The 18,748-nt window shown below is 32.3% G+C and overlaps 4 protein-coding genes across 11 annotated transcripts; 2 read left to right on the top strand and 2 right to left on the bottom strand.

The window, feature by feature from the left end:
* Positions 1–2,162: 2,162 nt before the first annotated feature.
* Positions 2,163–6,262, top strand: LOC116433288 (lymphoid-specific helicase). Its single transcript, XM_031991221.2, has 7 exons — positions 2,163–2,351; positions 3,165–3,520; positions 3,593–4,173; positions 4,248–4,858; positions 4,941–5,335; positions 5,403–5,661; positions 5,743–6,262. Exons 1-7 carry the CDS (start codon positions 2,303–2,305, stop codon positions 5,817–5,819), a joined length of 2,328 nt encoding a protein of 775 aa, XP_031847081.1. The 5' UTR covers positions 2,163–2,302; the 3' UTR covers positions 5,820–6,262.
* Positions 6,069–9,904, bottom strand: LOC116433287 (uncharacterized). 7 transcript variants are annotated; one of them, XM_031991214.2, is made up of 10 exons: positions 9,757–9,897; positions 9,364–9,632; positions 8,404–9,112; positions 7,952–8,332; positions 7,605–7,871; positions 7,243–7,537; positions 6,891–7,119; positions 6,561–6,828; positions 6,303–6,484; positions 6,069–6,221 (listed from the first exon to the last, which is right to left on the bottom strand). In XM_031991214.2, the coding sequence occupies exons 2-10, from the start codon at positions 9,437–9,439 to the stop codon at positions 6,109–6,111; spliced, it is 2,520 nt and encodes an 839-aa protein (XP_031847074.2). In that variant the 5' UTR covers positions 9,440–9,632; positions 9,757–9,897; the 3' UTR covers positions 6,069–6,108. The 7 variants fall into 7 exon arrangements, with proteins under 7 accessions (XP_031847074.2, XP_031847075.2, XP_031847073.2 ...); XM_031991215.2 differs by having other exon boundaries at positions 9,364–9,469; XM_031991213.2 differs by having other exon boundaries at positions 9,364–9,459; positions 9,757–9,872.
* A 582-nt stretch (positions 9,905–10,486) lies between these two features.
* LOC116433286 (rabankyrin-5) lies at positions 10,487–18,746 on the top strand. The gene is made up of 13 exons (XM_031991210.2): positions 10,487–10,639; positions 10,698–10,887; positions 10,958–11,067; positions 11,304–11,563; positions 11,637–11,786; positions 13,722–14,125; positions 14,202–14,915; positions 15,508–15,780; positions 15,853–16,294; positions 16,375–16,572; positions 16,873–17,113; positions 18,048–18,303; positions 18,393–18,746. Exons 1-13 carry the CDS (start codon positions 10,636–10,638, stop codon positions 18,520–18,522), a joined length of 3,372 nt encoding a protein of 1,123 aa, XP_031847070.1. The 5' UTR covers positions 10,487–10,635; the 3' UTR covers positions 18,523–18,746.
* LOC116433289 (uncharacterized) lies at positions 11,808–13,574 on the bottom strand. Of its 2 annotated transcripts, none has more exons than XM_031991222.2 (4): positions 13,132–13,574; positions 12,779–12,961; positions 12,483–12,659; positions 11,808–12,420 (listed from the first exon to the last, which is right to left on the bottom strand). In XM_031991222.2, exons 2-4 carry the CDS (start codon positions 12,837–12,839, stop codon positions 12,140–12,142), a joined length of 519 nt encoding a protein of 172 aa, XP_031847082.1. In that variant the 5' UTR covers positions 12,840–12,961; positions 13,132–13,574; the 3' UTR covers positions 11,808–12,139. The 2 variants fall into 2 exon arrangements, with proteins under 2 accessions (XP_031847082.1, XP_031847083.1); XM_031991223.2 differs by having other exon boundaries at positions 13,145–13,574.
* Positions 18,747–18,748: the final 2 nt, after the last annotated feature.

Genomic DNA, 18,748 nt, shown 5'->3' with positions numbered 1-18,748 from the left:
AGAAAATTATCTTGGAGGATGTTATAAAAAAAGATGTTCCTTTATTATTGTTATTATTGAACTAGAATTGAATATTTTGAATATTTATTCTACTATATAAGTTACAAAAAGTAAATTTTTATTTTATTTAAATTATTGCTCTGTAAAAACAGAGTCAACTAATTTAATAATTAACTAATTTAATTCGACATTCTATAATTTTATTATGATAAAATAAATTTCCATAACGTTCCAAGCTTCAGACGCAATGAATTACACAAATGTAATTTCTAAATACTTTCTCCTCAATTTAAAATGCCACCTATGAGTACCTGTAACTATATATAACAATAATAACAAAAAATAATTATTTAAAATATACAATAAATATTAATACACAGTTTCCATTAATTACTATTATTTATTTCTAATGTATAATATCCTTAAGAGTTCCAATAATTTCAATAATTTCAATATAAATAATAAATTTAATGTTTCTTCTTATTGTTGTAATTTTATATTTCTATTTTATTGTTGCAAAAAAAATGCTGGCATGTAACTATCAATGACTCACGCTTGAACGTCGCATTAGATGGCGTGCACCGTCGAATGTGTACATAGATCATTAAATGATTTTCTAAATTAATTAAATCAATTCGATTACATTTATTAATGTAATTATAGTGGAACGTGTTTCATCCAGTTTGAGTGCAAGTTGAGTGCACGTATGGTAATATAGACTCTCGCATGACAAAAGTCATCTTGACATCCGTTGGACCAATCACATGTCAGGAATTATTCAATTTTATTGTTCTCTTTGTTTGTAAACTATTACGTCCTTTCTTCGAAAGTTTGCCTCTGCTGGATATAATAAAAACAGAAAATTAATAAAATTTTAATGTTTTTGAAAATTAATAAATTAATATAAAAATTAATATGATATTGAAAATTAATATAAAGATTAATATAAAATTAATGTGACATTAAAAATCAATATAAGAATTAATATAAAATTAATGTGACATTGAAAATCAATATAAGAATTAATATAAAATTAATGTGACATTGAAAATTAATATAAAAATTAATGTGACTTTGAAAATTAATAAATTAATATAAAATTAATGTGAACATTGAAAATTAATATAAAAATTAATATTGTGAGTAATTAAGTAAGCACGGAATATAGAAATATTTATTGCATAGCTGCGTAATTTTAAAATATTTTTTTTTTTAAATAAAACTGACTGCTCGAGATTTATAGTGAGTTTCCCTCCTTGGAGTCATTTATTCCATGCTGTGTCATCTGTGTGTATGAAGTAGTATATAGAGCTGCTCACGACATAGTAATTTCGAGATGAAAATTTCATAAATTAAATTATTAAATTATTTATTTCATAAATTAAATAGTAACGTAATATTTAAATATTTGATAATTATAATAATATAATTTATTATTATATAATTTATATTATTTTCATATTATCAAATTTATATTATAAACTATATTATTTCTATATTTTCATATTATTAAATTTACATTATAATTTATATTATTTTCATATTTTCATATTAAATTTGTATTATAATCTATATTATTTTTATATTTTTATATTATTAAATTTATATTATATTTTATATTATTATAATAATACAGTTTATACTGTGATGAAGATTTTAAACTGAATTTGAGAGATCTAAGTGTTGTTTATTGTTTTTAAATATAAATTAGATATTAACGTAATATTTAAATATTACTTTAAAATTTTTATGTTATTATAATTTATATTACTTTTAAATTTTTATATTATTAAATTTACATTACAATTTACATTACTTTTAAATATTTACATTATTAAATTCACATTACAATTTACATTACAATAACACACTATATACTATTACAATTTTAATAATACAATTAAATATTACCTTAAAAGTAAACATAACCACTAAACATAAAATTTTTTTCTCTTAATAAATTAACGACGTAGTATCGATCATAGTTACGAAATAAATCATAAGGCAACAGTTAGCTTGTCATTTTTTTATTTTCAACAATTTTGCTGACAATATTCACTACGTACGTTTCCATGTCGCTGACGTGAGAAGCGGACTGTACCTAACCTAGAAACCCGTCCATGAGAAATAAACGAGTTTCCTCTCTACAAGATTTTCGTACACCTATGGTACTAGTCTGTCGTTTGCCGCGTTTGGCGGGATTTGCTCGCACTTCTGTTCTCGTGTGATGTGGTTAGTTTGAAATTCTTCCATCGCCATATTAATTTATTTTGCGTGCGATTATTTTTAACTGCATAGAAAAATGGAGAATGAAACGGAAATTGTTGACACTGAATTTTCCGATTACATAGGTAAATATTTATTTAAAATTCTTTGAAACTATTATTACAATTATGATTTGCGCAATTGTTGGACAACTTTTTCGCGGTTGAAATTAGAAAAAGATTAAAATGAATGATAAAATATTTAATATTTAAAATATCTTTTTAAAATTGAAATTTATATATATATTATATATTATTTATTTCATTTTACGTGTAAAAGTGTTAGGGTAATATGAAAAATGATTATTTCACAAATTGTCTGTTATAAATGTCCCTTAAAAAATTTAAGACTCGAATACAATTTATTTTTCAAAGAAACCTGTACAGCAAAATTTAAATGGTTTGAATTAGCATTGAATATCTTATAAATGATTGTTCGACTGTATTACCCTGATACCAAAAAAGAGGTAGATTCGAATTTAATCGTTTCCCACAGGTTTTCGCAAAAACCCAGTTGAAAAATGCTAAGTGCGATCGCGCTTCTTTCTTTTCAGTTTAGAAACTGAATTACGCTTCTCTATGTTTACAGAAAGATATTTTAGATACTGCAATCATTAAGTTTTTCCAGTCTTAGGTAATAACAAAAATAAAAATGAATAATTAGAAGGAAAAGGAATGAATAAGCTTTGTCTGATTCTACGAACCGATAGACTGGCACTTTTAGACAATGTAACAGAGAAGCGCCGTTGTGCCGCTTAGGACTCAAATCATTAAACACATTGTTGTGTCATTCATTTTCATCTTATAACATTTTTTTGTAACTTCAATCGCAGAGGTTTATATAATATTAAAATTCGAATGGAATTAAACTTCATTCTTCTGTTTTTTCAATTTGCGAAGAGAATACAATGGGCATAAGGGCCCACGCAAAATTTATCGACGAATCCTTAAAAGAAAATATAATACCTAAAAAGAGAAAACGAAATGAAGCATCAGTGGAAGCTAAACGAGCAGCGGAAGAACATTATATCGAAGCGTTACAAGACCAACAATACAAAAGATTAATGCATTTGTTAAATAGAAGCAAATTTTTCTCTACGTACATCGTTAATAAAATTGACGATAATATGAAGGGAAAAGGCACTAAGGTTAAGAGACAGTACAAAAAGAAGGCGCATAAGCAAGATGAAAATGCGGTACAACCAGAAGGGAAAAAAAGGAGGAGCCAAGATATACGAAATTATATATCTCAGAATGTAAGGATACGCGCTAAAAGGTTTTGTATAATCCGTTTTATAATTTTTGTCCTATATTATTAATTATTACAGGTACAAGAAAAGATACAAATGAATAAGAGTAAATTGAATGAAGAAGATATTCAGAATGCATTAGTTGTTGACTCTGACAGCGATGCGGAAAGCGACAATAATAATTTTGAAATGCCAAAATATTTTAATGGAACATTGCGAGATTATCAAATACGAGGGTTTAAATGGTTAAAGGTCCTTTACGAAAATGGCATAAATGGCATTTTAGCAGATGAAATGGGACTCGGAAAAACAGTACAAGTAATAGCTTTGTTATGTCACTTATTTGAAAACGAACAGGAGGGGCCTTATTTAATAATTGTTCCTTTATCAACTTTGCCGAATTGGATAATGGAATTTGAAAGATTTGCACCGACGTTACCGCTCGTGGTACACCATTGTCCAAAAAATGAAAGATTCATAGCGCATAAACAAATTAAACAGAAATATAAAGTTACAGACAGTTACAGTAGCCAACCGGTTGTGCTCAGCACATTTGAAATATCGCTGATGGATAAAACTTTTTTTAAAACCCAACATTGGAAATATATAATAATCGACGAAGGACATAGAATCAAAAACCATAACTGTGATCTTTTCAAGTATGTTTCTGTACGCTTTAAAAGTTTTCATATATTAATTTCTATTATAAATTTAATTTATTATTTTGATGCAGGGTGCTAAAGAGCTGTAAATCCATGAACAGACTTATAATGACAGGCACACCGTTGCAAAATAATTTATCAGAATTGTGGGCATTATTAAATTTCCTGCTGCCAGAAATTTTTGACGATTTAGCTGTATTCGAGTCATGGTTTGATGCAAAGGCACTTCAATACAATGAAGGCGCCAAGAAATTCTTAAAGCTCGAAGAAGAGAAACATGTCTTGGCATCGTTGCGTGAAATACTAGAACCATTTATGTTGAGACGTGAAAAGTCTGATGTTTGTTTAGAAATTCCGCTGAAAAAAGAAGTGATTATTTGTACTCCTCTCTCAGACCTTCAACATCTTTTATATAAGGAAGTAATAAATCGTCATTTGTACGAGTACTATACAAACGAAGATCCAAGTGTATACATAATTGATGGCAAAAGGCCAACGAGGCAGTCTGTCTTAAAAAATATGAGTAATGATGATCATAAGCAAAATAGTGTTACAGAGGATGAATCGTCGAATGATTCAGTTTCAGAAGGCAAATTAAAAGACAGATTGTTAAGCACCTATCGATATTTTGGTATTTCAAAATCTAATCCAGATTACTTCTTCAACATTACACGTAATCGATGTTAGTTGATTATTATTACTGTGTAAAAAACATGATTTATCTAAATGTTTCCGTCATATAAGATTTATTTTCTTCGTTGCAGTTCCTATGTATAAGAAGATTGTGAACCATCCATATCTAGTCCGCTATCCATTGAATGATTGTGGTTTACCGTTAATAGACGAAAACTTAGTTAAAGCATCTGGTAAACTGTTAGTACTAGATGCAATGCTTCCGAAGCTTAAAAGCCAAGGACATAAAGTTTTATTGTTTTCTACGATGACAACACTATTGGATGTGATAGAAGATTATCTGTCGATGCGTCCTTATGAATATGTTAGGTTAGACGGTGGATGTGACGTTAGTGACAGGAAACATAGTATCGAAGAATTCAATTCAAACCCGAATATATTTTTGTTCCTGTTATCTACAAGAGCAGGAGGCGTTGGATTAAATCTTACTGGTGCAGATACTGTCATCATGTACGACTCCGATTGGGTACGTTAACTGTTTCATTTATGTTTTGTGAGTAATATTGCTTGGAATTAATGAAATACATTTTTAGAATCCACAAATGGACATACAAGCTATGGCCCGTTGCCACAGAATAGGCCAGTCGAAACCGGTAGTGATATATAAATTTTGTACAGAAGGAACTATCGATGAATTCATTATGAATCGTGCAGAAACAAAACGTGTTCTAGAAAAAATGGTAATCTCCAAGAAGACCAAAGTATTAAACCTAAAGAATAAAGAAACGTTATTGGAATTACAAAGGTTTTTGGAATCGAAAGGCTGTCGAGTAGGTCCATCTAAAAATGAAGGTAAAGCGTCAAGCGAAACTTTAAATATCTTTTGAATGTGAGCAACTGTTGCACTGTTTTAATAATTAAACTTAATTGCAGTTTTTACAGAAGACGAGCTTAACAAATTATTAGATAGAAGTGATTTATATCAAAACTTAGAATCTAAAGAGCCATAATGTATTTTACATTTTCTCCTTGAAAAGGTTACGAACAGTATAAATGAGAGATTTTTTAATTTTACTATAATATTTATTTTTCTACTCGTTTAAGTTAAGTGTGAGGAAGTTATGAAATTATAATATCTAATAAAGATATATTATTCTACGATGAATTGTACCTTGGCGACTGCGAGTGGACTTGTCGATTTAATAATTTTTATGGTAAGTTTCAGAAAAAGTGAAAATTTTGTGTCCGTTTAGTTTAAGTGTTTCACGTACTTTATATTAAGGGTCATTGTATTAATATTTATAATTTAGTTGATTTCATACGTAAAAAGTATTTTCCTGCCATATTTTTGTTTTTGTAACACTGATTTAATTGGTCGCGAAACTCTGCTTCCAGTTTTGTATAAGTTCCACCTATTTTTAAAAAATTTTAATAAATGTTTTATATGCATGAAGTGTGATATTGTTTATATTGTATTACGTATAAAACAATACCATTCAATTTAGTTCTCTTACGACTGTGTTTACTCAATGATTTTAATAATAAAGGAGAGTCTGCGGATACCCTTTTCGTTAATAGTGCTACCATTTGCGTACTAGCTTTTTCTTCGAACTCTCTCTGATTATCTTGATTATGTCTCACGCTTAAATCATTATTCCAAGATCGTCCATGGTTCCTGAAGAAGGTTAAAATTCAGTTAGTATTAAACCTTATTTAATCGCTATGAAGAAGCATGATTTTGTTACTTCCACAGAATTTGATTCTTTGGCTTCTTTTTATTTTTATTTTTTGATCTTAAGGTGGACCATGAATGTGATTCTTCACTGTTATACGACTCTTCGTCGATACTATAATCTTCATCAATAGTAATCACATCGTCTTCTTCGCTGTCAGTGACTGAAGACGTAAGGGATAAAACATCAGTTGTAAGAGAAACTTGTCGATAATTTCTTAGTGACGTCTTCTGTGCATCCTGTGCTTGAGATAACCGTCGAAGTCCTGTTCCACTCCATATTTTTCCTAACCATCGAACAAACATATTACCAGAAAAGTGCTGCCTAAATAAATGTAATTACATCTACCTAAAAGTCCAAATCTTGGTCGTTGCGGAGCAAGTTCTAAACCAACCCACCACATCACATTTTGACACGTCAGTTTTCCAGATTGAAGAGACACATCACGAGTCACTAATCTTGTAATTTTTTCTGGAAAAAATAGTTGTGGTGGTTCCATCGCTATTACTTCTCTGTGTACAGAGAAAATGTTCAATATATTTATATCCTTCTGTGCGCGTACGTCTGGAATATGTTCCTAAACACACGAATAACTGCTTACTACTTCTGATTCCCAACGGTCTTAGTAACAAGAAATAATTTAACGTATAGTAATAATAACAACAACGATACTGTGTCAATAATACTTACAAATACCTACCCTGTACCTACAACCTTCACGATTTGGCAATACTTCAAATCTGTATGCTCGTTGACTACAACACGGGTATCTTCCTAAGGGGAACGGCATGGGTCTTTGCTGTTCATTAATAAAAAACTGTGGAGGTTCTGCGTGGCAACAGCACCAATCAATTTGATGAATTGGAAAGTACACGTTGCATTGTGTACAAAATAAAAAATGACAGTCACCCCATAATCTCCAATAAACTTTACGCCAGGAACGTAACTCGGTTCGAAGATTAATGATATAATCGTTCAAACTCCACGACAAATCTCTAAATAATATATACCTTGTTACAATTGTAAAGGTTGTAAAATTATTTCTGAATTTTATAATCGTACCGTATGTGTTTACTATGTATATTTCCGTGATTATCGATTACCATTGCACTTGCGATACATGGTACATGATTAGAAACAGATTGGATAATACTTTTCCCACATTTACTACATTTAAATAACGTAGCTAAAGAACTATAATGTCCTTTTCTGTTGTCCGGCATTACTGCTGCTAGCGATATGATCAATTTGCAGAATAATTTACTCTGAATTTTATCTTTCTTGTCTTTTAATCCTTCCACATCTTCGTTCGTAAACTTTTCTACCAATCTATAATAAATTATTACTTTCAAATGTGGAGTTGCAAAGTAATATTTTCATTTCCTGGTAACAGATACTTAAATAAATACCTTGTAAGAAGATTGTCGTCTAAACAAGTTAAAATTGTTGATGTTTTCAATATGTCGGACATGTTATCGTGACAATACTGCAAGCAATTCTCCAAAAGTGGTTCCATTTGTAAGAAGGATGCAGAGACCATTATCGGAATGACATTACTTGGTTCCAAAATTGGCCATTCGGATTTCTTCATTGTATCTTTCTTTACCCACCTCATTAGCCAATCGAATATTACAATATCACAATGTACAGATATGTCGATCTCTTCTAATTTCTGCCCAGCCGTAACATCAGCAAAATAACGCATTTTTTGAATAAGAAGTTTTTGTGGACAATGAAAATTCTTTTTAATATTTTTTTCTTCATCGCAAACATGAATTTCCACTTCATTTCTGTGTAAATATCGAATAAATTGTTAATGTTAACTTGAATTTTAATCAACAATAACAATTAATAAACTTACTCCATTGATCTTTTATTTATTTTGCTTTTATCTTTTTCCTTTTCTTTATGCGTTAGGCTTGTGGCCACTTTTGTATCAATATTATTGCTTACTGAATTACATTTCTTAATTTCACTATTTATAATTGTTTTTTTAATAATAGGTTGCGATACTGTAGACTTCGGAATCATGTACGGTAACACAGAATCTAATAAACCTTCGTGCAATATATCGCTCAAATTTGTTTTCATGAGATTTATTAAAAGATTCTCCGTTGCATCTGTAGATCTAGTAACCTGCGATTCGTCCAAACATGATAATGTTTCTGTAACTTTATTACAATTTTCAGTATCGACCATTAAATTTTTATCGTAGCTAGATGTCTGTTGATGGTCGATCTCCGTGTTTGAAGATGTAACAGAGTACGTAGAATTTTGAAGATTCATATTATATGTTTCAAGCAACGACTCTGGTACAAGATTTTTCTTTTCACTTGTAACACCATTATCAACGCATTTCTCATGAATTGTATTATAACTTGGCGTTTCTAAATGTATATCAATTTTCGCTAATTTATCCCAATCGAATTTATTGTCCGTCGTGAACATTGTAGTTATATTCTTAGAGTTATCACTGACTTGGTATGCAACTTTCATAAATTCAAAAAACATTCCGATCGACAATTTGGGATGTTTGTAATCTTGAAGTTTGTGAAGTATTTCCGATAAATCTAAAGCACATATTCTTCATTACTTCATCTAGTTTAATACTTCTACATCAAGAAAGCAATAAAACAAATCTGTAACCACTAATATTCATTTTCAATCACAGAAACTTACACAAGCATTGCACGAGAAACTTCTTGCGAACACAAACGTAGAAAAATAAAAATTGAATTAGAAATGACACACATGAACGTGCAATACCAAAAGTAACAGTTTGAAGTTGTGCAATCTGTCAATTAGTTTACATTACACGTACCTTCTCTAGTGGTTGAAGCATTTACTCCTCTGCGCATATTTTCATTTAAAGAACTATTAATTTTCTTTATTTCCATTTCTCTAAGTAAATAGAGATCTGCGTTACACTCAACAGACACAAAGTTAAAAATAGAGTAATAACCTTCCAATATTATCTCCTAACAGTTTTGTCATTATTTTCAAATATATTCACACAAATTAGTCACACAAAGTACAACAGGGCCATAATATTGACAAAACAATGTATCTCTTTATAACTTTATTTCATCACTAAATTTACATTAAATAAATTAAAATAACGAACTACCAACAAATAACATACACATTCCCATAATAATCCATAATTAATTCTATTGTAATAAATTCATCAATTTTATTCAATATTAATTCTTACCGGTGACAAGCTGAATCACATTAGGTAACACTATTGACATACGTGAGTATACCACATATATACATTCATTCATAGTCACAGAGATAAGTGGTTATCATCGAATATTTCAGTCGAATTACAACACGCAAAACGTCATTAAATAGTATTTTAAATTTATCATGAATGTTTAAAAACAACATGATTTATCATCGTTGAAATACGTATTTTATTTTTTTTTAGTTAACACGTCAAATTAATTTCTCACTAGGAAGTTGATTTGAAAATTACCACAAATTTTTATAGTGGTATATACTTTATTGATAAATACATTGTTTTCAAGTGTGTAGGAAAAATATTTGTTTATCGTGCGTGTGATATTTTTGTAATTGTGATATTACTAGTCGAAGGCTAGGGGAACTATCGTACGTCTATATAGCCGCATCTAGTTCCGGGAATTCTTAATGATACACATCGTTCGTTCCTCTGACTATAATTAAAACATCGTTCCCCAACGGTACCGGTTATTTGCAATATTATTTCACGTTGTACACAACAAACATTTTCCGTTTCCATCGCAGGACGTTCTCCCGTCTTCCGAAAGTATGACCGCATTTTTCCTGGAAACGAAAATATTGTAAATCCATGTGTGACAGATGTGATGAGTGCTGTGTGTGGGCGTATGGTTTATCATAAAATCTGATTAACACATTTCCAAGCGTGAACGAGACGTCGTCCTCGTTTCCAAAAATCTGTTCCCTCGAGCTCTGGTCATCGTTGACGTCCTCTTATCGCATCAGTGTGTGGAACGAATTATGACAAACAAATATAAGTCACTGTGAACGAAGGGTATGCAATAACTTTTACATCGATCGTGGGAACATTTGATACAGTTTTACAGCAATGGGTAAGTTCGAGACGCTTCTATGTCCGTTACAAACTACTTCAGATTACGTGCATTTCAGAGGATTCGATGCAAGCGCAAAAGTGGCAACAGCATTTATCGTTACTGCGAGAACAGTACGTTAACTTACACAATTCGAATACAGAACTGCAACGTGAGTATGCTATCGCTACTGCAGATAAACAGGAATCTGGATTCATCACGAAACTTCTGGCGACTATAGCGTCGTTGTATGGTCAACAGCGTTACAGGTTTATATAGTTTATTGAATCGTAACGTTACGTCTTTGTAGTATAATTAAGCAGTTGTTTTGTTTTCTAGTGATGTTACTATTAAGTTAACGGATCAGGAAATACCAGCACATAAATTCGTATTGTCTGCTAGGACAGATTTCTTCAGTGATTCGATAATTGGTGAAGTAACTACGTTAGGTAAAGTGTTTAGGTTTAGTAGAGGTATAGTAGAATCCCATTTATCCAAGTACTCGATTAAAATAGATGCGTATTCGAATTCCTATTATCGAATAAAGTCTTATTTATAAATTTCTATTACAAGAGTGTTATAGATGTTCATACCAATTTATCTCGTGACAGGTTTGGACGAATGAAGTTCTATTATGTGTAACAAATAATTATATATTAATAAGCAATAAGATATGTTTTTATAGATTGGAGTAATTTGGACTCGAATATTGGATTAGTACTGTTGAAATGGATTTATACGGGAAAAGTGTCTCAAGAAAATTTAACGTTGGATCTAATGAAAGCAGCGTCTAATTTTCAATTGGTAGAATTAGTCGATCATTGTGAGAAATATTTAATTGGAATTGTGGGACTCAAAGATTGCGTACAATTGTATGCGGCTGCTGAAGATTTAGGGGCACAGAAATTAAAGGAACACTGCAGTTCTTTGATTTCAGCTCATTGGGTAAAAAAATACTATTTTTATAGAACATTTTCCTAATTGTAATGTGAATTCATGTGAAATTTTGTACGTTTAGGAAGATCTGACCGGAGAAGATTTTAAAGAAATGCCTGGTTCCTTATTGTATAAATTGTTACAAACAAAAAGTAAATATCCATTACATGCCGCTGTTCGATTAATGAGAGAAGATGTAGTTTTTTTGTATTTAGTGGAAAACAATTCAGGGGTAAGTTGGTGTTTTTGAATCTGTCTGAATTATATTTATTCCAACACACATAGATATCAGTTTATTATTTATACATTAAAATATGGTAAAACGAATGCATATTTTATACGGACATTTTCACAGCCTGCTTTAAATACATTTCGCTGTTCTGTTGCAAGCATTAACATCAAAAATATTCTGTAATGGTATTTAAATCGTCAAATGAGTATTCAATTTATTAAAAATATCATTTCGGTATAGTTATTTACATATCTGTATATCACATATGTTCGTTATTTTAACTTACAACAAATTTAATTGAGTGTAAAAAAATATTAATACTCTTGCAGTAATAAGTACTTCAAATTGAAATATTATATCAGCTTTACAAATAGTAATATCATTGTTAATGCAAAAATATGATACATACTCGTGGCTTTAATCAATTGAGACGAATTGCATAAATGAAAACTACAGAAACAATATTCTGGTGGACCTGCTGGTGCTCCCCTATCTTCGCCGACAAAACAACCTTCTTCGTACGCTGTTTTCACAACTTCTTCTTTGTTTTCCCATTTATTATCTTCATGACTATAAATGGGAACTGAACGTTTCTGAGGTGCACAATCCCTTTCTACAGCTGTTATTATCAATGCTGTAAAATATTAAAAATTACTCGGTAACATTTTCCACGGTTCCCAAGCAAAGTGAACTTACTTTTTAACTTGTAGTAAACAGTTTTCTTTCTGCAAAGAGTCGACGAAGGACAGTACACTTGATATCGAGCACTTCCATCGAATTGTGAACATAACAAATCAGTTTGTTCATGTCCAGGTTGCGACGCGTAGCATTTAAAGCACGAAATTCCATCTGCGTTTATTGGCGTTACGGTGTCTAAAAGTTTCAAATATTTAAGCAATTCAGAAAGAGTAATTAACAAGCACATAAATAAACATAATACTAAATGATATAACAAATACACAGTTGACAAAATTGAATTATCTCATACATACATGTATAAAACAGAATTGTTACAATTAAAACAATCTTGATTGAACTTATTTGAAAAGTCATGGCATTCGCAGTTACGTTTGATCTTTCGTAGAAGAATATGTTGTATATTACTCTTGTCAGCTATCGACAGTTCTCGCTTTCATTCAATTTTCTTTCATATTTCGACGCACCATCATTAAAATCTGAAACAGTTTTAAAACGAAATTACAAGGACATAATCACAATAAACATTAATGCACTAACACAATATCATTCAAACAGAAGGGAAGGTACCACAGAAGAATTATAAATTACAGAAGCAACGTATTGTGAGAGTCATTAATTTATTAGACACTTGATTAAAACGACTTACAAATCTAACGTACAAAATCTCGAATTTATAATTGAACTTTTACGAATCATTCAATGCATCGTCCTCAGTCGTTCGCGTCTGATAGTACAAAACATATTTAAGTCAACACTGAAATTTATTTCCAATTGCACTGAATCGATCGTCCATCGAATGTCACATCGCAACGTCGGGATTTCGGTTGGCCTCTCGCTGTTTCATATGAAATTCTATTCTTTTCATGGGAAACCGACAGCGGTCAGATGACTGTGGTTTACGCCACGTCATGTTCTCTCTATCACTTATGAACCACTCTTCCTGGTGTATCGGAATGTAATCGTCATATTCTTTTCCGCTTACTTTTTCACACCTACGTTCGCGTATCGTTAACCTAAAAATGTACAGGTATCGCTGCGAATATGCATGTGTACATCCGTTGGACGTGTGCGACGGTTAGAATAGTTATATTCGCCCCCACTCCTCGGCGGTCGGAGTGGGGCGGTCATTGTGACCATTGATGCGTCCTACGCATAGACAGTGGCTCTCAACTTGTTTTTCACCATCATGACAGTTGGAGCGAGAAAGTGTCATTGAAATTAATTGTTGCGTTTCAGTTATTGAAGGCGGTGAACGCCGTCGATAATAAAGGGGAAATGCCATTGGAGGTAGCTTTAAAGACACGTCAGCCTTCGTTAGCTCGTATTTTAGTGGGGCACGGGGCTGACTTGAACGCGAAAGACTTGAGAGGGTTCTCCTTGCTGCAAGCCGCTATTTTTAAAGGGGATTCCTACTCAGCGGAGTTTCTAATAGAACAATTAGAAAGTAACGGAAGCGTGCAACAGTTGTGCGAACCTGTCAAGATTATGGGAAGCACGAAGGACGTGAAGTATCCTGAGGAACTCGAGGGATGTACAGCTTTGCACTTGGCGACGAAGCATAACTCAGAGAACATGACAGCTATCGGGTCACGGCTGCTTCAAGCTGGCATTGATCCTAATTTACAGAATCAGAAAGGATGGTACGGTCTTTTAGGTTCGTTCTTATGAAAGTTATGTTTGTAACATACGTGTAATAATCGTCTTACGCTGTTACAGGACTGCCTTACATAGTTGTGTTTGGGAAAGAAATGAACTACTTTTTGATATTTTACTAAAATGTCAAAATATACATTTAGATGAAATTACCAATGACAATGACACTCCATTGTGTATCGCGATGAAAACAGAACCGTTCTGTGAATCCTTCGCTAAGAAACTCTTGGCCAAAGGCGCGACTCCTAATCCTGTGTACAAAGATACCGGAGACACTTTACTGCACATCTTAACCAGAGAAAGTAAAGAGGAAGCAGCGTTGTTTCTGATCGATTATAGTAAAGACAATTTGATGGCAAAAAATAATGAGGGATACTCGGTCTTACACGAAGCTTGTAAAGTTGGCTTGAAGACTCTCACCAAGACGTTATTGAAAAATGGTTTCCCGTTGGATGAAGTGACATTATTTACTGGGGATGCGCCATTACATTTTGCTGTTTCAAATTTATATTTTGATATCGTAGTAGAATTATTAGATGTCCCTGGTTCAAGTTCTCAGTTGAATTTAAGAAACAAGGCGAACGAAACGCCTTTGAGCTTAGCTATAAAAGCTCCGCTCAAAAAGGGCAAGGATATTGTTTTGGCTTTGATAAAAGCTGGAGCAAACATCAATCAGTGTAACGAAGAGGGTTTGACGTTATTGCATCAGGCAATATTAAAGGAGGATTCAGCAACCGCTATCTTTTTATTAGAAAACAGTGCAGACATGAATGCCAGGTAAATACAGTACTTTAACGCTTAGGAAGTTTCAAGAGATTTTAGAGTGGTCGTTCAAATGTTTCTGAGCAGAGTATCACGATTGAACAAATAATGTTTCCTTTTATCTTCAGGCTTAGATTTCGTTATGCGTCTATCTTCAGACAGTAACATCAATCAAGTATGCAAAAGTGATATAAACACACAGATACATATCTGTTACACTTTTATGAAATTACCTACATTTATGAAATTTTCCTGATGAAAATAAGGCGAACATTTCAATCGTATAGTAAATGTTTCCGTATTTACTTACATTTTCATTAGAAGAGTTTCGCTAATAGTAGAAACTTAATAAAAGTAAATGCAAAATAAGAAACTTGATACGATACATTAGTAGTTATCGCATTAATGTAATTTTGATATACTTTATGACACTGTTCTACTATTTCATAGTAAATTCACAAGGTCACTGGTTAAGTAATATCAAAAAAGTAGAAGAGACATAAAATTCGAATTTTTCAGAAATAAAATTGTTACACCATTACTTTAGTTGCATATTTAAATTTTCAGCTGTTCGTTAAGATATATAATAGAATACTAATTTATTTAGGACTGCAAGTGGAGAGACGCCGTTACAACTCTCTGTACATTGTAGACTGGGCGAAGTTGTAGAAGCTCTTTGTAAAAGAGGTGTAGATACTTCCGTAGGGTGCCCACTGTGGGATGCACTGGACTCGGATCAAGAGGATATAGCATCTATCCTGGTTAAATACGGAGCTGACACCGATTGCTGGAACTTCGGTCCAGACGGTTGCCAACAAACATTATTACACAAAGCGATTGATGACAATAAAGAAGATATTGCACAATTCCTTGTGAGAAGGTGAGGTGGAAAATAAAGTACGCATTCACAGAGAAAGGTTAGAATATATTTCTGGAACGATATTCATTTCAGTGGTTGTGATTTAAATGCACCGAGAAGACCTGGTCCAGACGGTTCAGGTGGTGATGAGGCGAGAGATGAATGTACTCCGTTGCACTTATGCTGTCAATGGGGCTTAGAACAAGTTGTTCAAACCCTTATCGAACATGGCGCAGATGTGAACACTCGAGATGCAGAAGGCAAAACTCCAGTTCACGTTGCTATACAAAATCAACACTCACAGATTATTTCTCTGCTACTTTGTCACCCTAACATAGATTTAAATAAAAGAGATAAAAAAGGTTTAACGCCATTTGCAACAGCTTTAACGTTTAGGAATAATAAAGCTGCGCAAGCAATATTGGAACGACTACCCAAGGCTGCTGAACAATACGACAATAAAGGCAGGAATTTTTTGCACACTGCTATCCAAAAGAACGATATGGAGAGCATACTCTTCCTTTTATCCATACAGGTAAACATAATCTTCAAACATACGTATATTGTAAATACGAAAGAACACTTTTACGTAATCAAATAATTATCATTCTACAGGTAGACGTGAACTCCAGAGTTCACGATGTCACTCAAACTCCACCTTTGCATCTAGCTGCAATCTCTGGGAATGAGATGTTAGTGAGAAGTTTGATTTTAGCTGGCGCACGGGTCAATGACACAGATGCAAATAGGAACACTGCATTACATGCTGCAGCAAAAGCAGGTCACGCTGCAGTCGTGTCTGCTTTATTGCAGGTATTACTGTTCATATAGAGGGTCTATACAATTTTCATATAGTTTTACAAAATTAGATGGAGTTCGATTACAATAAACTGATAGAGTTTCCAGATTTACCAAGTAGTTAAGAGTACGATATGTGGCAAACAAGATTTATAAAGGTTAAACAAGTTTTCAGATAATTTTGCTACAACACTAATGTTTTTTACACATTAACGTATCAGTTATTTTATAAAAAGAAATGGGAATTTCATGAGTATGTGGTACACATTTATAAATATGAATTTATATATAACAGACACTATTTTTTTTTTGTAGAACAGCATTAATTTCGATGCGATAAATGCAGATGGCGACAATGCCCTGCACGTGGCTGTAAGAGAAGGGCATGTGTCCGTAGTGAGAACACTTTTGACTGAATGTACGTTAGATGCAGAGGCAGTGAACCTTAAAGGAAGAAATCCCTTACACGAGTTAGCTAGATGTGGAAAAGACAATGCTGCGACTATATGTGAATTTTTCTTGGAATGCATGTCACAATATCCAATTAACAAAACAGGTACAAACACACGTAGCAAGTATAAACAAGCTCAGACGTGTTGGCAGACCGCAAGGTGAAAAATTACAGGGTCGAGAGAAAAAAAATTTCATTTTCAGTAATCTTCATAAATGTAACACTAATGGATTGCTAAGATTCTCCTGGTTAAAATGAGTCCAAACACGACACAAATTGGACTAGTTTGATCAATTTGGCATTTATATTTAATTTAATTAAACTAATTAAATAACTCCATTAATGCTGCAGTTATAAAAATAGAACTAAACTGTGGAAAATGAAATTTTCTTTATCGGATACCTGTTTTCTTTCTTTTCATTGACTGGGAACGAGTCTTAAAAATTTAATCGTACAGATTTTAGTGAAATTTAAGCAAGCATAGTTAATTAGGAGATGTCTTGATATTTATGGCGCAGAAGTAAGAGGTGTTTTTCTAGTTTACAGTTCTACGGTTTCTATTGGTTACTTGTAACCGTATTGGCGAACAGTGAATTAGTAATCAAAAATATCAAGAATTAAAAAATGAAAACTGATCAATTGAATTCCTCAGCTTAGCCATCAAGTAATCTCAACAAGTAACAACAATGTGTCAAAACCAAGGCGTCACTGTTGCTATAGCTATTTAACCCTTTGCACTCGAAAGTTTCTTCGCTAAATATATTCATAACTTTTCAATGAAATTTTTAATGCTATTAAAAGAAATAATACACGAATGAAGGATTAAAACTATTGTATTTCAATATTGCATGTCTGATGACATTACATAATACTTGATATTGAATATAGAATTTTATAATTTTTCTCTGTCAAATGAAACGATGACTATGTGAGTGCAAAGGGTTAATAGAGTAGTAGCCAACATGTCCGAGCTTAACTTTACATACCTTTTATACACTATTTCACGATGAATTAAATTATACTTAATATTGTATTGAAGATCTGGAGGGTAATACTCCGTTACTAATCGCCTATATGAAAGGCAACGGTCAGCTGTGTCGTACACTGGTGAAGGCTGGCGCATGCTTGGGTTCCATGAATAAAGAAGGCATTACAATTTTTAACTATCAAGTAGCGACGAAACAGTTACTATACAGACTGCTGGATTCCTTAACGCAAGAAGCGCCGTGGGCAGACAAAGATTTATGTTTGGAGTGCGGTACAAAATTTTCTATCACAATGCGAAAGCATCACTGGTATACATCTTACGTTACATGTAAATCTGTAAATATTACCGATCGCACGAGAAAGATTAATTTGATACGCTTTCTTTTCTTTTTTTTAGCCGCCACTGTGGTAGAATTTTGTGCAATAAATGTTCTGGTTGCGATGTTCCGATTGTAAAGTTTGGATTGAATAAACCAGTGCGTGTTTGTGCAGTATGTTTTGATGTATTACAAGTAGGCGCTGAATGAGAGAAAGACTTAAATAATAAAATCATTCATATGTAAATAAAATGAACATCATTCCACGAGCACTTTTCATAGGGAATAATGGAGAGTCTGTACGAGTCTGTGTCAGTCACATTATATATTATACATATTTCATTTATATATGTACCATATAATTATTCTTGTTGAGCATTTGTTAAATTTATAGTTATAAAATTTTAAATACAGATGAAGGAATATCATTGAGAGT

Source organism: Nomia melanderi, chromosome 1, assembly GCF_051020985.1.
Source record: "Nomia melanderi isolate GNS246 chromosome 1, iyNomMela1, whole genome shotgun sequence".
Taxonomy (NCBI): domain Eukaryota; kingdom Metazoa; phylum Arthropoda; class Insecta; order Hymenoptera; family Halictidae; genus Nomia; species Nomia melanderi.
This window is presented reverse-complemented; position numbering and strand designations above follow the sequence as displayed.

Coding starts and splice junctions, on each gene's coding strand:
- LOC116433286 (XM_031991210.2), top strand. Junction 11,787..13,721: donor TAGTGGAAAACAATTCAGGG/GTAAGTTGGTGT, acceptor GTTGCGTTTCAG/TTATTGAAGGCGGTGAACGC. Junction 17,114..18,047: donor ATATCCAATTAACAAAACAG/GTACAAACACAC, acceptor ATTGTATTGAAG/ATCTGGAGGGTAATACTCCG.
- LOC116433289 (XM_031991222.2), bottom strand. CDS start 12,839: ATGACTTTTCAAATAAGTTCAATCAAGATTGTTTTAATTGTAACAATT. Junction 12,660..12,778: donor AACAATTCTGTTTTATACAT/GTATGTATGAGA, acceptor TGAAACTTTTAG/ACACCGTAACGCCAATAAAC. Junction 12,421..12,482: donor TGTTTACTACAAGTTAAAAA/GTAAGTTCACTT, acceptor AATATTTTACAG/CATTGATAATAACAGCTGTA.
- LOC116433287 (XM_031991213.2), bottom strand. CDS start 9,829: ATGAATGAATGTATATATGTGGTATACTCACGTATGTCAATAGTGTTA. Junction 9,113..9,363: donor TGCTTCAACCACTAGAGAAG/GTACGTGTAATG, acceptor TATGTGCTTTAG/ATTTATCGGAAATACTTCAC. Junction 6,485..6,560: donor AAGCCAAAGAATCAAATTCT/GTGGAAGTAACA, acceptor AACCTTCTTCAG/GAACCATGGACGATCTTGGA.
- LOC116433288 (XM_031991221.2), top strand. CDS start 2,303: ATGGAGAATGAAACGGAAATTGTTGACACTGAATTTTCCGATTACATA. Junction 2,352..3,164: donor TGAATTTTCCGATTACATAG/GTAAATATTTAT, acceptor CAATTTGCGAAG/AGAATACAATGGGCATAAGG. Junction 4,174..4,247: donor CATAACTGTGATCTTTTCAA/GTATGTTTCTGT, acceptor ATTTTGATGCAG/GGTGCTAAAGAGCTGTAAAT.